The sequence below is a fragment of the Puntigrus tetrazona genome, chromosome 1 (assembly GCF_018831695.1).
Source record: "Puntigrus tetrazona isolate hp1 chromosome 1, ASM1883169v1, whole genome shotgun sequence".
In the NCBI taxonomy this organism is placed as follows: Eukaryota; Metazoa; Chordata; class Actinopteri; order Cypriniformes; family Cyprinidae; genus Puntigrus; species Puntigrus tetrazona.
The window spans coordinates 4,526,848-4,542,633 of NC_056699.1; the positions used below are offsets into that span (position 1 = coordinate 4,526,848).

Below are 15,786 nucleotides of genomic sequence, written 5' to 3' on the forward strand. Positions count from 1 at the left end.
AGAGAGAGAATGGCTGGCAGGCAGGCAAGCTGGCTCCACTGCTAACTCAACACCACTGAGGCCTTTCCTCGCTCCTGAGGGAGTGCAAACACGCGTCTCCTTTTACAGCCTCTCCTGTGCCATTACACGCGCGTATCCTCCCAGAAAAAACACGCGAGCATTTACACCCTTCTCTCATTCGGCCCTCCTTTATTTTCACGCTGCTCTCGGAGCATAATATTTTGTTCCGTTTCTGCTGCTCCGAGGTTATCGGTTGATTTTTATCTCCGCGTGAGTGCATGCCCCAAAGTTGCAATTCATTCATCAGCAGCAGTTAAAAAACACTTTGGCTCGGTTTAAGATGTTTTATACTTGATCTGTAACACGCCGATTCTCATCTTTTTTTTTTTTTTAATTTGTTGTTTTCTTGGGAGCAATTTGACGCTCCAAGCACAGTCACTAACAAAATGTAAGCGACAAAGTAGCCTAATAATGAAAGTAATTATTTTTTACCATCTCCCAAAAAGCAAACAATGACGAAGCATCTCGCACCAGCGGCTATGATAGGGCTATTTTCTCAATAGACATTAATGAAAGTGAAGAAAGTCATAGTTGGCGAGAAATAAACACATAATTTCGCTGTTGTGTTTATTGCGATGCTGTAGCCTACCTTTAGGGCAACAATAAGTTAACAACTCCTTACTTTTTCCAGAAATCGCAAACACTAAAATATTACATTATTAATATTGCCTCAACCAATGGTGTGGGTTTGGGGCGGGACTAACTGTTAGCCTGACCAATGACAGACAGGGAAGTGTTTTGTACAGAAATAGTACTAACACGCTTTACCTTTGAACAATTATGCTTTTGCATCAGTCAGTACAGGAATATCATCAATACAGTAATATTGTGAAATGTTATTGTAATCTGAAAAAAATAAATAAAAATAAAATATATATATATATATATTTTTTTAAATATATAAAATTTTTAAATATATATATATAATTTTTTTAAATATATATATATATATATATATATATATATATATATATATATATATATATATATATATAGTGGTGCCACGTGATCCTTTAGAAATCCTTAATATCCTAATTTACTGCTTAAGGAATACTTCTTATTTTTATTATCTGCTAAAAACAGTGTTATATTTCTCTGATGATTTGAATGTTCGAAACAGAAGCCGTATGCAACATTATAAACGTCTTTCCTGACACTCTTGATGAATTCAGCAAGCATGCATTAAATTAAAGTATTAATATATTATTAAAAATACAAAAACATCATACTGACCCCAAACCTCTGAACAGTAGTGTGCGCTAAAAAGCCAACATAAACCAGAAACTCTACATCTTTGATCGCATTTCACACCAAACTGCAGAAATCTTGCCAAAGTGACAGGACGACCCTCGGGTCAGAGTTGTAAAAGCCCTGGCTCTGGGAAGTGGCCTCCACAGTCTCCTGTCGAGCGCTAGAAGCTTAGAAACACGCATAAGCAAAGCTTTGCGTAGCAACAAGACGAGTCTTTATCTTTAGCAAAGCTGAGGTGATTTATTAAATCCAACAGCTGCACTGCCTGTGATGTCGACCTCGTCGGATCGGTCCAAAAACCATAAAACAATAAATTTTTATTTGTTTGCAAAATAGCACGTTCCTCAATAGCTTTGAAAATAGCGCTGGTGTAGCATATGGCCGGCGTATTTTTAGACATATGTCTGACAGAGCACGTTATGAAACTACCGTAAACATGGACTTTGAGGCACGAGTGTAACAAATTCGGTGGGAAATATAGTAGGTGTGACGAGTCCAAAACTCGTAGTTCTGTAAATTAGCTTCTTAAAAAAACTCTCTTCGCGCGTCTCTGGAGTAAAACTGAACTTTGCTGATCTCCTGCTCGTACCAAAAGCAGGCATGCGGCCAAACGCTTTGCGGTTTTCTGTCAATGATCTAGAAAAGGCACGGATGTTCTTGCCAGAAAAACAAGTGAAAGCCAAGCCACTGTGGTGCTTTTCTTGCCCACTTGAAAGGCAGTGGATCTGCTCTTCATCTCCACCCCGGTGTTCCCCGAAGCTCTGAGAAGGCATGAAGGTGTCAGGGTTTAGCTGCGAGAAGAAAACTACAGCCAGACAGCAACACATTTAACGCGGTTTACGCTTTCGTTTGTTCCCAAACCTGCGTTCTGTTACTCGTCAGGATGATAGGTTTTGTTTTCGGCCTGTTTTTCATTGAACGTGCCGTTGAATGAGCCTCAACGAAAGCCTCCTGCGAGAAGCGTGTTGAAAAATGCAGGTGGAAGTTTTTCGAAGCATCTGACAGGCCGTTGACAACGTACAAGAGAGGTGTGTGGCACCGTGCCATGCTGGCCCCGGGCGGCACTTACCCTCAACCCATCAACTGTGGGCAAACGCCTCACGCTGAATTCAACACACACACACACACACACACACACACACACACAGAGAGAGAGAGGGAGAGGCTTGCGTTAAAGGGATAGTTCACTCAAAAAAAAAATGTTGTGTAAAAGAAAATTTATATATATATATATATATATATATATATATATATATATATATATATATATATTATACTTATGTATTTATTTTATATATTTATATATTTTATATATTTATTTTTTATTTATATATGATATATTTTATATATATATATAATATATAAATATAAAATACATATATAAATATAAAATAAATATATATATAATATATAAATATAAAATAAATATATAAATATATAAAATAAATACATATATACATATATATATATATATATATATATATATATATATATATATATAAAGGAATTAGTCATGTTGGTGGCTCTTTTGTAAAAAAACATTTTTTTAATTGTCATTTTTCATGACTTTTTAAAGGTTTTTATTTTAATTTATGCAGATAACAGCATTACCAATAATACTAAGTATGTAATATCTTACCTATTTTATGGAAGAAAAACAGTGATATATTAATCGAATATACATTTTTATTTTATTTTGTGCAAATGAGCAGCAACTACCAACAAGAGCGGGTAGCTTTGCTTGATGGCAACCAACAGCAATTATTTTTCTGCACGAATGCATAACCCCAAAAAAATCTAAAAAATCTTGACCAAAGGGGAGAGATGTGACGAAGCTGCATGAATGAGCGTCTCGACGTCTCCTGGAAAACGAATGACTCTGTCAGCCTGTCGCTATAAGTCACTTTGAACATCTGTTAACCCCCGTGAGAGCAAACTGTGCGTTTTTTTGCGCGGATCACTATTGAATCCGATAGCGGTCGAGTCATTCACAGCGCATCTAAATAAAGGTAACAAAGTGACCAAGCTAGTTCATTTCATTTATTTTTTTTGCTTATCTCTACAGTGTCAAGACCCAGAAATTTAGAGTGAACAGGGGAAAAAAAGAAAAAGCGTGCAGGCTGTGAGTGCAGGTTGAGACCCAGCCCCTGACATTCCTATCCATACCTGTGCATGCTGAGGAGTGAGTGGAGGTGTGCCGGAGCTTAAGAGAGCCACTATTTACCCGCTGGGCCGGAAAGCCTCGAGGAGGAGGAGGAGGAGAGGCCAGTGGGTGCATTACTCGGTTTAGACGTGGCCAGGAACAAAAAAAAAAAAAGCCCTGAAAATGCTGCCGACAGCAATTGTCAGCATGGCCCTTGCGCTTTCTGACACACACACACACACACACACACTGCAGTTCACACATACATTCATTCTTTCTTTCTTATTAGATACATATGACAATTCGTTCTGTATTGCCCCTGCTAGTGGGGAGAAACATTAACACATTTAAAAAAAATAAATGTATGATACTGCTGAATTTTGGATGCAATATTCTTTAAACAGCAGGACCATTATATTATTTTACACACCTCAGAGAAATTAACTTTCCGCTTTATTTATTAACTTTCCAATAATTTATTCCAAATAAATCATCAAAAGTGTTTATTTCTTTATTTTTCGATGCGGTTTTGCGTCGAGCCCCTTTCCATTTCTGACCTCGACTTAAAACGGTTTACATATATCGGCGGTATATGAACGTGGTGATCTGTCGGCACCGTGGTGTGTGTACATATTTGTGAATGATTGTGAGCAGTGAGCCATCCATCCAGAAGAAAGGGCCGGAAAAAAAAGATACAGCCCACAACAGTAGTACCATGTGCCGACCGGAAAGGAGTTATGTAAATGGGTCACTCATTAAAAGTTTATTAAGAATAATAAACTCTGTGTCTGTGTGTGTGTGTGTGTGTCTGTGTGCTTGGAAACGGGTAGAAGGAAAAAAGTGCCACTCAGTGGTGGAGATGAAGGAATAGCCTTTTGAGAAAATCAGTACCGCGGTGATACTGTGGTACAAAGATCATATGGTGATATAATATGGTAATGAATGATGCATTCACGTATAAAGGTTCTCACAGGGTATTGCTGCATCGATATTAATAAACAAACATGTACATTGGTTGAGACTTACTAAATACAACATATCATAGTTGCTGTTACTGCAGTTTTGTTACTTGGTTTTCACCATAAATATCATTTGGTTGCATTTTAATGACATTTCCGAATAAACCATTGTTTTACAAAATAACAACAAAAGCATTTTAGCCGGCTTACCGTAAATTGTGATAAGGGTGCAGTTCACTTGTTATAAAACCAAAAAAAAAAAAAAAAAAAAAATGCTGTAAATTTTTTTTGTAAATGCTGCATTTCAGAAGGATATGGACTAACATTAACAAATATGATAATACTTCTTAAGCGTAATAATGTGATTTCCAACCGACCGATGGACTCGAAATGACAGAAAACCATATACATTTAATGAGAATAAAGTCACAACCTATTTTCCACATAACATTTTGAAGAAAAAAAAAAAATGCAAATGCGTGTTAATAATGCTTGTTAACTGGAAACAAAAAGGTCCAAAGAAATGTATCTGGGAGCTCAAATTTTATTGGCATTATGCAAGACAAGAGAATAAACATAGCACACAATCATCTCTGCCAATCAGAGAAAATCCAAAATCATTATTCCAACAAAAGTTGGTTGGTTGTTTTACATACATTTAATAAATGTAAGTTGCCTTTTTTTTTTCCCTTAGGTTTTTTTTGTTTACTGGATTAGTCGTTTAAACTGCTGCAACCGAGTTAACCATGCATTTATTTTAATATCCGATATTGCTAAAGAGGCTCGTGATTAATAGAAACGAATGACAGTTGCATTCAGGCATTCAAGTAACTAAAGTCATCTAGGCAGGTCACAGCTTGAGCGAAGTCGCAACTTAAAACGACCAATAACCATAAAAAACAGGAAAAAAAATGAAGGTGCAAAAGGCAAATATATATTTCAGGATAAGTACAAATTCCGTTTCCAGTTTGAAACACATCGATGAAGTTTCTTAATCATTTACTATAAAGTTAAGCGAGACACAACTTAAGAAGAAGAGAAACTGTGCGGCTGTACTTTTACGTCGCCGTTAGCTAAAGTTAGCATCAAATTCTATCTAAACTTGGTGTATTAATACTGCAATGCAATCAAATTTGCCAAGGCCTTGGATGCAACGAAGCAAAGAGAATTGAACTAGTCTAGTTTCATCCGTCTAAGACCGCTAACCCGGTTTGGTGAAAGACATTGCATAGGATGTCTTGGCTGCATATTTCTAGAGACCTTCTGCGGTTTTTTTTTCCTGACCCAAGTACACAGGTCCATCGCTCCGCATGCAGCGTGTGAAAAGATTAACAGCAAAGGGACTTTTTCCTGTTGTTTTTTTCAAATCTAGCAATCAGTTTATGGGCTCGGGCCAACCGGGACGATGTGAAAACGGGGATATTAAGAGCCGATTTGCACTCGTCCAGAGCGCGGAAAAACCTTCCGCTTCTACCCGGTTGAGCTGAGAACGTTTGGCAGAGATTCTCGTTTGATTTTTTTTTCTTCTCTCTCTCTTCTTCCCCTTCCCCTCGGTGGGATCCAGTCCAGTTCATTTGACGGGTTGCAAATCATCAAGGAATTTCACATTAGGAAGGAATGTTTTGGTGAGGCGACCTTGAAAGAGACAGAGTGAATGAGAGTGAAGCTTGTTTTTTGGAGGTTTGCCACCGTGGCCTTCATTGTGCAAACTCCATATGAGCGAGGTTATGAGAGCCATTATCAATGAAGCAAATTACATCCGGCTTGCGTGGCCAAGTGAACAAAAGCATAATCAGTTCTTGTGTTGTTCTGGAACGGATTCAAGCCAAGGAAAATATGTTCGACATGCTTAAATCTGTTATTTGGCTAAAAGGCTCCTCCACCGAAAGGTGAGATATATATTAACTTTTTTTTTTTTATAGACACAAGTATCATGTTTTTTTGTTGTTGTTGTAAGACCTTTTAATTAAATTACTTTCCAATGTAGAAATAACTTGTGACTTGTTTTAAACTAAAGTCCCCCCTTAAAATGATCATTTTGTCCCAAGACAACCGTTAAAAAAAAGCAAACAAAAAATATTTTGTAATGACTAAAAACATCCCTAATATTGCATGCGACTCTGTCGCTGCATAAAATCATAAAACTGCAACCTTTTGTAGTAATTTTGTCTAAATGATCTTGTCATTATACATTACTGACACTATATTCTACAAATTTTATACTGTTTAGTGCTTTGACAAAATATGTAGTTAAAAATTCATAGATTGATTATCAAATGTTAGCACAAATATATATATTTTTAAAAAAAAAAAAAAAAAAAAATATATATATATATATATATATATATATATATATATATATACACACACACACACACATACATATATAAATAATTTTTTTAAATATAAAAATATAAATATATAAATATATATTTGTATAATATAAATATATAACATATATATATATATATAAATATATAACACATATATATAATATATACATATAATGCATAGTTTATGAGAAATATTGGTTCACATTATTTTAAGACACAATAAATGAATAGATAAAATACAAAAACATACACATTGAGGTAACATATGATTTATCTCTAATATCAAAATAGCATTTTTTGGCTATATCGCCCCGTCCTAGTCACATGTCATTTCCCAGAATGATTTAAATGCACGTATTCCTGCATGGTTATTATGCATATTGGGTAAGTCCTGACCAGAAAGGAAGTGTGCCTTCTCAAGGCAACATTCAACAAATAACATGACAGCCACAGTAATTAGGTTCACCGCAAAAAAAAAAAAAAAAGAGAGATGGAGTAAGTGTCGAGTTGAAGTCTTGAGTAAGAGCGGCCAAATATTTAACCACATTTTGCAAAAACAAGTCAGATACTACTGTAACAGTAAAAACGTAAGAGTGCATGCTGGTTCACCAGTCGAACAAATACCAAAAAATGTTATCAAAAAGCACAATTCTTGCATAAAAGTATGGAATCTGCAAATATAAATGTCATAATGGCTGATTGAGGCTTAATTTGTTGTGCTACCTAGCTTGAGAAAACGGCAATGTACCTTATAATCGATTATAATTATATAGTTCGACCTAATCTATATGCACTCATTAAAACAAGATCAATGGGACTGATCCCAAAAGATTTAAATAAATAAATGAATAAAATTACCCTTTAGATGAAGTGATTTGAGAGCGATTACACACACACACCGAGATCTACGAAATAGCTGATATTTGTTTTATCAAAAAGAAAAGAAAAAAAAGCCACACACACATCTATAAACCATGTCTAATAAACATAACAAAACCTAATTAACTGTGGTGCCATTTCTTTCCCGTCTACAATCTCTCTGTAAAAAATATTGCATCATTTTGAAAAGAACAGAAGACGGTTAAATAATTACACCTCTGTTCTTGACAGAATGGTGATTTTGGTTTGTGTGACATCCTCACCTCTAGTACAGGAGGAAGAAGCGGGTTCGGAGCGAAGACACCATGTTTTCTGACATGTTACGCACTTTCAGGTAGTTCACGAACCCTCTGAAGAACAGCAGGAGCCCTGGCGCGCATGACAGACAGGTCATAGGTCAATGACTAGATGCTCCAAAGAAAATGTGAGGGGCGCTTCCCACTCACATCCATCAGACAGCAATAAAAAGAGTACAGTATGCCTGGCTGGTTTTAGCAAACAGCACCGATTCAGAATTCCCAAAAGTGAACACGCTGCAGTAAAAAGATTACTACAGGCGTATTATTTATCGTTTAGCCTTTTAATAACCATATACTGCAGCCATAATGCCACATTTTCAAATCTTCCAAAAGCAACATCACAGTAGCGGGTACAATAACGCAAAGAGTATTGTTTGTTAATGTTATCTACTCTAATTAACAAAATGCATTGAAGTCGTATTGCATTGGTGTGTTTGGAAGCGCATCTAGTCATGTAGTCTGTCCACCAGCAGATGGCGCTAGAGGACTGCAGATGAATGAAACTTCTCCATCACTAGGCTATTTTAGAGTAATAGTTCACCCAAATAATCACAATTATGCCATCGTTTACTCACCCTAAATCTGTTCCAACCCTGTATGGGTTTTTTCATCCGTTGAGCACAAAAACAATACATTTAAACAGCACTGGTAACCAAATACTGTCTGGTAGCCATTGACGGGCATAAAAGCGCTACGGAGGCTAACAGCTAACTGCTCGATTACCAACAATCTTGCAAACGTCTTACTTTGAGTTTAACAGAAGAAAGCTGCTCAGGTTTGGAACGACATGAGAGTGAGTAAATAATGACAAAATAAGTTATTTTTGGTTGAACTATCCCTTAAACGCTGATATTATCAGACCTTCTTAAAAATAAACTTACCGAGAACAAGGAAAATCCACCAGAGCCAGTACTGCCCGTTGAAGTATCCAGTGAAGTAATCTGAAAACTGTAAAAAGCGATTAATAAGTGAATAATATTCCAGTCGCGAGCATCTTATCCTCTTGCGTGGGGTTCGAGTTAATCGATTCATTGCTGAGAGACTCACCCTAACGATGAGGATCCATTTGATGAGAGAGAGGCCAAAGCCACAGATGGCACCGTATCGGCCAGCAATGGTGTTGGTCAAACAGAAAGACAAGCAAAACCCGATCCAGTTGAACAGAAACGCCACTGGTTACACAAAAAGAGAGAGAACGCTGCATTAATGAAGCATGGCCGTATTTTAAAAGTGCATAATAATACCACAACACATGAATACGGTAACTATTCTGTATCGTTTACGTGTAGAGCGACGCGAGCGGCTTACATGTGTCCCAAAGATGGCTATGCAGTTGTGTGACTAATCATTTATTAAACATGAACTATGATCGCCTGCATTTTATTGTGTTATGCTGCTGACTGGCCACGTTATACCGCGAACAGAAAAACTTGAAGTGCAATACATCGCAACGCCACCAGATGGCGCACGAACAGCAATAATGGAGGAAGTCAGCGTGCAATAACAAACACTGAAAACGCATCTGAAAACGCGTACTTCTCTGTTATACAACGTGTGACACAATTAGCGTGTTATCAGACGCAGTACTCATAAACGAGCATGCTAAAAATACCCGGATGACCTGCTACTTCCAACAAGATTTTGATGTTTGCATAAGATACACACATTAAATGGATTACAATCCCATGAGGCCAAGGCAGTGATAATGACATTGGCAAACGTGTTATGTACAGATTACACACGCCTACAATATAGTCCACACTTGTATGTGATCTCGGATGCAATGTTTCTAATGCATGGACACTAGTATTCGCACATGACACTACACAGAGTATATACTGCAATCTGCGTATCTTCGAAAACTATCATGTCTAACAGTATCCATTATGAAATTCGAGATCTTTTACCTGCTCATATGCTAAAAGGTTGATGAAACCTTAGTAAACTGCATGTTTTTATTCAGTATAAAACGTTTAGATTTTTGTAAATAGGGTTATTTTGCATTTTATGCACAGTTTTGTGTAAAAAAAAAAAAAAAAAAAAAACGCAAATTTCATCATGATTATAGGCTAATAGCACACTATTCTAAACATGCATGTAAGTGTAAAGCATAAAGGACTTACTGAAAAAGGCCAGCATGAAGATTCCATCGTTCCCCACCCTCAGCTGATCAGCATCGCTGAAGTCATCCCGAACCGGAAAATCATCATCCTTTTCGGAAGAAGACGAACAAAGAGGAACATTTAGGAATCAAAATAAACTGGCTCAGAATGTGCAATGGTTATGATGCAACCTCAATGTTTGCATAAACAACAGTGTACTGGATATAAAATTTTTTTAAAAAATATATATATATATATATATATATATATATATATATATATATATATATATATATATATATATATAAATAAAAATAAGTGGAAAATGTGTATGAAAGAAATACAGCTCCTATCTTAATGCACCAAAACCTTGTTAATTTTCCGAAATACGTCACTTTATAAAAATCACTTATAAAAAATACTAAAAACTAAGACAACAGCACGGTGATAGAAGTCAATAATCCACAGCCTGATTGCTTTCCCTTCAGGAAACACTTAACACACTTAAAATCACTTCAAGTACACTAGCAGAGGAGACAGGCCCTTCAGAGCAACCCGAGGTTAAAATCTAGCCCAAGGGCTTACGTCGGGAGGTTTTCATATTCAATTATTTATTGTTTTGCTTGTAAAGATAAAAAATGTTCACCAGAAAACGAAACGACTTCTAAGTCTTCTACTCAACCGTTAAGCTAATCCAAATCAATACGCTAAATAATTATGTTGCGTAATGTTTATTGTTGTTTTTCTTGCTATAAAGTGAATAAAGATCAGCTGCCATGCTCCAAAAATGAATAAATAAATGAATAGTCACTATAAACATCATAAAAGAGGTCTCAAACTGGGTTCTGTGGAGGGGGGAATGTTACATTGGAAATTTTTTTACTGTATAAATTGGGTATTGATATATAAAAATATACAGCAGCCTTCTAAATTTTAGGATCCTTTTAGGGGAAGACGCTTAAAGATATATGATTATTTGACTTTTAGCAGATATTTCAAGTCTTCTAAAGCATTTCTTTACACCAGCTTTAACATCATTCATCACCTGGCTCTGACATAAGCAAAAAAAAAAACCAACAACAACAGCATTTGACTTCAGGGCCGCTTTATGGTACTTTTTTGAACCGGGCCGCTGTCTTGCCCTTCGCTGGAAGATTTCACTTGCGCACAGCGTCAACTTTCTGCACAACATGTTTGTGCTCCACGGGTTTGGAATGACACGAGGCTGAGAAAATGTCAGATTTTCATTTCTGTGTGAACTGCTCCTTTATGATCCGGCCTACGCCTCTGGTAACCCAGCCCGGGCTCCGCGCTGACACCGCAGCTCACAACAGAGCCGCCGAGGTTGTATAACAAGCAAAAGTCTTGAATAATGCTCTAATTCATTCTTTGTTTCAAGAGCGATTTCATAACGGAGCTCCAGCGCTTGGGTGCTTGCACCTCCTTTCTCTCTCTGCGTCTTCCCAATTTGCGATGAATCTACTTTCCAAAAGAAAAAGGGCTTTAGGAAATGTTTTTGAATGATGCAGATATTGTTTGTAAGAAGTCTGCGATTAAACGCTGAATTTTCGGCATCATTAATCCAGTCTTCGGTGTCAGAAATCATTCTAATATGCCGGTTTGCTACTTAAATAATATTAAACTGACATTATTAAATGCCATTTTCACAGCTGAATAATTTTGTCATGCACTTTCACTTTTGTTCAGGAATCTTTCATGTCTTCAAAGTTTAAACAATGCCATTTATGCAGCAGTTTAAATCTTTTTTCGTTCATTTTTAAAATATCAATAATATACAGTGCCCTAGCAAAAATTAATTTGCTTAAATTCAAACTTTTGAGTATCAAGGTTCCCACAAAAGCAGGACAACTGCTTTAAACATTAACAACTGAAATGTTTCTTTAAGAGCGAATGAGCATATTACAATGATTTCTAAAGGAAGACGCTAACAGCTGCTGAAAATTCAGCTTTCAGCAATTTCATTTTTTTTATGTAAAGCCACAGTATTCGGTAAGCAGTAATTTAGCGCACCCTTTCAAATATAGAAACCACGCTGGGGCTCTCTGTGAGGAGGTCACTGCGAAAGAGGCTCAGAAAAAGGAAGAAGTTGAGAAAAGCATCGTTTGTTTGCAGATGCCAGCTGGTTTGTCATTTCTGTTACCTAACACGACGACATTCAGACCATCTTAAGAGTGTCCGAATACTTTTTTTTTTGGGGCCACATTATATAAAGACCTCTTGATCTGAGCTCAGAGAAATCAGAGTATCTGTGGGATTCTCTTTCTAGGTCATGGCTTTTACGGCACACCGCATCCTCGAAAAGGCTCTCCTTTATGTTGCTGCTAAAAGCTAATCACGCATGATTTTAAGAGATGTCCCGTTTAATTTTGGTCATCGTTAAATCGTAGCAGCATTAGCACGGCGGTTTGTTTCCTTTGAGGGGATTGTTTTGGACCGTGCCGAAGCCGCGGTGGAAAGTCGAGCGAATCGAGAGGCTCGGCGTTTCTGTTCTGCAGAAGTGTGTGTGTGCGTGGGCCGATGAGACACTCACTCGTGGAATGACCTCCACCGCCGAGGCGGCCATGGCTGCCGCTTTGGCCTTCTCTGCCTCATCGTAAGTGGGCAGAGATGTGGCGACGCTGTATGGTGGAGGAACGGGAAAGTCCCCCGGAAATGTGCTCTCTGAAAAGCAACAGAAAACACCGTTTAGGACATACGCCACGCATTTCTAGCTATGAGTCTTCTAAACAATGGGCCTCCCTAATCTTAGCAGAGCATCACGATTACTATTGCCCCTATTTAGAGAGCTGAATAAAACCCGTAACGCAAAGCACCAAGCGGTGACGCATAACTAGCATCAGGCTTATGAGTTTGGCCTTTGATAAAACGTGCATAACAATTGATTTACGTTGAGCCACACAAGACTTGGAGCTCAGACTTGAGTCAGTAAGCTAGCAGCTACACAACAATGCAATCATTTCAGACTTAATCTTAAGTGCGCTAAAGCTTGCAAATCTCACACTGGGATTGGTAAAATTGCTAAGCTTTTATGCTCACTGAGGCTACATGTATTTGAACAGTAAAATTATTAAAATGCAAGTTTGTTAAAAGCCATGAACCGAGCCAATCGGCTGTGAACTGAACCACGGCAGTAACAACTTTGATTTGAAGCAAAAACTTCTTGGCTACACTTTATATTTATAGTCCAACTTTAAACATTCTACTAACTATAAGTAACTTTGTAACTACATGTCAACTAATTCTCATTAATCTGCAACTGCCTGTCTACTGACCCTTAGAATAGACTGCTAGGGAAGGTTTAGGGTCAGTAGAATGAGTTAACACATATACATAGCATGTTGTGAATCCATCAAAATAAAGTGTTAAATTAAGCAGAGAATCGACTAATACTCAAACTACTGCTAGTTGACATGTAGCTGCAAAGTTACTTACTGATCACTTTAGGCATTATTATATCGGAAAAAAAAAAGTGTTATCGACAGACAAAAAGGTACAAGCGTAATTTAACAGCTTTAATGAAACTTCAATCCCATCACATAGCCAAATTAAAAACAATGTATGCAAATATTTTATTTTAAGGACTCCATTACATCATTTGCGAAATTTACTACTAGATAGATAGATAGATAGATAGATAGATAGATAGATAGATGATAAAAGAATAAAAAATACTTCTCCTGTGATCTTTCCATTCAAATTAGAGCAACCAATCCAAACAAAGATGCTGAATACATGCAGCAGGAGTTGTTTTTAATAATTATTATTATTATCATTATTTAAATTAGATTGTACTGTTTTAAAATTTAAAAGCAATAACAGAGCAGCTACATGAAACACCATGTGCAAATTCATTCTCTGACAGCAGGTGGCGTTTACGGAACAGCAGAAATACAGCGTTTCCTTGGTTACCGCTTTAAACAAAGCTCCACTGCACTATTTTAATGTGCATTATGCAGAGGCAAGATTTAAAGAAAAAAAAACATTCAACAGTGTTCAGCACATTTATATAAACTCACGCTCCTGACCGTATCAAAATTCATTTTACATCAACTTACTTGATTCAACCAAATCGTCACATATTTGCGAATGTTTAACCAGCTAGGGGTTACATTGGTCCGTCCCTACTTAAAGCTAAATTTGAAACAGAAGCATATACCATATGCCATTTTTCCTCTGGAACCAGATTACTGCACTGTTTTTTTTTGTTGAAAATTAAATCTATATATGCGTTGTTTGTCATTTGTATTCAATTTAATTAATCTTTGCCAAATAAAAGTATTAATTTTTTTAAAAGAATGAATCCTACGGACCCTAAACGTTAAATGTGCTGGATGTAAGTTTCTGAATTTGGACTGCAATACCGAGTTCAGCCACAGCTCAATTCAGTCAGTGTAGTTCAATTCTACAGACAGCACCTTTAAGGTGATCGTTAACCCATTAACCAATGGCAATTAATGTCATTGTGATATCTGCATACCGAACAGAATCCGCATTGTGTTTATTTTCACACACGGCGACTTAAAATAAACCGTTGAGCGCCACGGCAGCTGCAGCTGATGTATTCATGTTTTTTGATTCCACTGCGATATAATATACAATGCAATGTAAAATTTAATAATCTAGTAGACTCCTGTTCTCTCTCTCTCTCTCTGGAAATAGCATCTTTTCCCAGATGGCTGTACCTGGTGCAGCTGTTGCTCCGAGCGCCACGCTGGTGTAAGGAGGAGGCGGAGCTTCCGTTTCCACCGCAGGGTTGCTGATGCCTGCAACGGCGGCACAGGCCTGGGAGGATGTGGACGGCTCCGGGCCGGCGGCCCCTTCGGAGGATTCGTCCTCATTGTGCAACTGCGGAAAGACAGAAAAAAAAATCACAAAAGTTCAGACTGAAGAATCTAGTCGTTTAATTTTAGACCGATCCGACAAGGTCTTGCGTTGGCCGAACTGACACCGTGATGTTCTCAATGAAGGGAGCGTATCATCTAACGCCGCAAGGAACATCAACAACTCGAGTCAACAACTTGGTCTCCTGGGTTGCGTAACGTCACAGATGAACGAAACGCTCAGTGAAGCTAAACTTTAAGACGGAAGGGTTGAAACGAAGCACCGAATAAAACGTTAAGTATTAAGAAGGAGCTTTGAATCTCAATCTGTACGAAATGACCTGAAAACGTCTTCCGAGCGCCGAGGCCTCGTGGTGATATGACAATTTAAGATTGCAGGGAACGCACTTGGCACATCGGAGCGCAGCAGGGTGCATGGGTGTTTGCCAACAAAGATAGCTAACAGATTCACACAGTAACAGGAGAGCGGGAGTAATGCAAACCACGAGACCGTGCCTTCAGCTGCACCTGTTTGATGTGTCATTAGAAAGCAATCGTCCTAACAGATACGAGCGATTCGCCAGGGTGGAAACTTAGTAGTGATTCTCATAGCAGTAGCGTCACAAAACCAAAACTTGTGTAAATAACACCAATGCTAAAACGCTCAGGATATTAATACAGAATATTGGCTACAGCAAAAAATACACATGCATTTGCTTTATTTAAAAAGCATTTACTAATATTCCAAAAACAGAATTTTAATAATAACTTTAACAAATGATCAGCCAATTAAACCCTAAATAATCAATAAATGGAAGTCTTTGCATAAGTCAATGAAACAGGTGAACAGAAACGGGATCAGAAATCCAGTGAGAGACATGAGAATGATCACACTATAACTTCAGGGCCACATCAAGGA

The 15,786-nt window shown here is 37.4% G+C and overlaps 1 protein-coding gene across 1 annotated transcript in view; it reads right to left on the reverse strand.

The window, feature by feature from the left end:
- Positions 1-4,941: 4,941 nt before the first annotated feature.
- The window catches only part of ndfip2 (Nedd4 family interacting protein 2), a 14,678-nt gene continuing 3,833 nt past the window's right edge, over positions 4,942-15,786 (reverse strand). The window contains exons 2-8 of the mRNA XM_043240772.1: positions 14,730-14,892; positions 12,578-12,708; positions 10,048-10,135; positions 8,972-9,096; positions 8,806-8,872; positions 7,889-7,994; positions 4,942-6,048 (exon numbers count right to left, since the gene is read on the reverse strand). Coding sequence (XP_043096707.1) covers positions 7,891-7,994; positions 8,806-8,872; positions 8,972-9,096; positions 10,048-10,135; positions 12,578-12,708; positions 14,730-14,892 — 678 coding nt within the window. The 3' untranslated portion in view covers positions 4,942-6,048; positions 7,889-7,890. The remainder of the gene's footprint in view (positions 6,049-7,888; positions 7,995-8,805; positions 8,873-8,971; positions 9,097-10,047; positions 10,136-12,577; positions 12,709-14,729; positions 14,893-15,786) is intronic.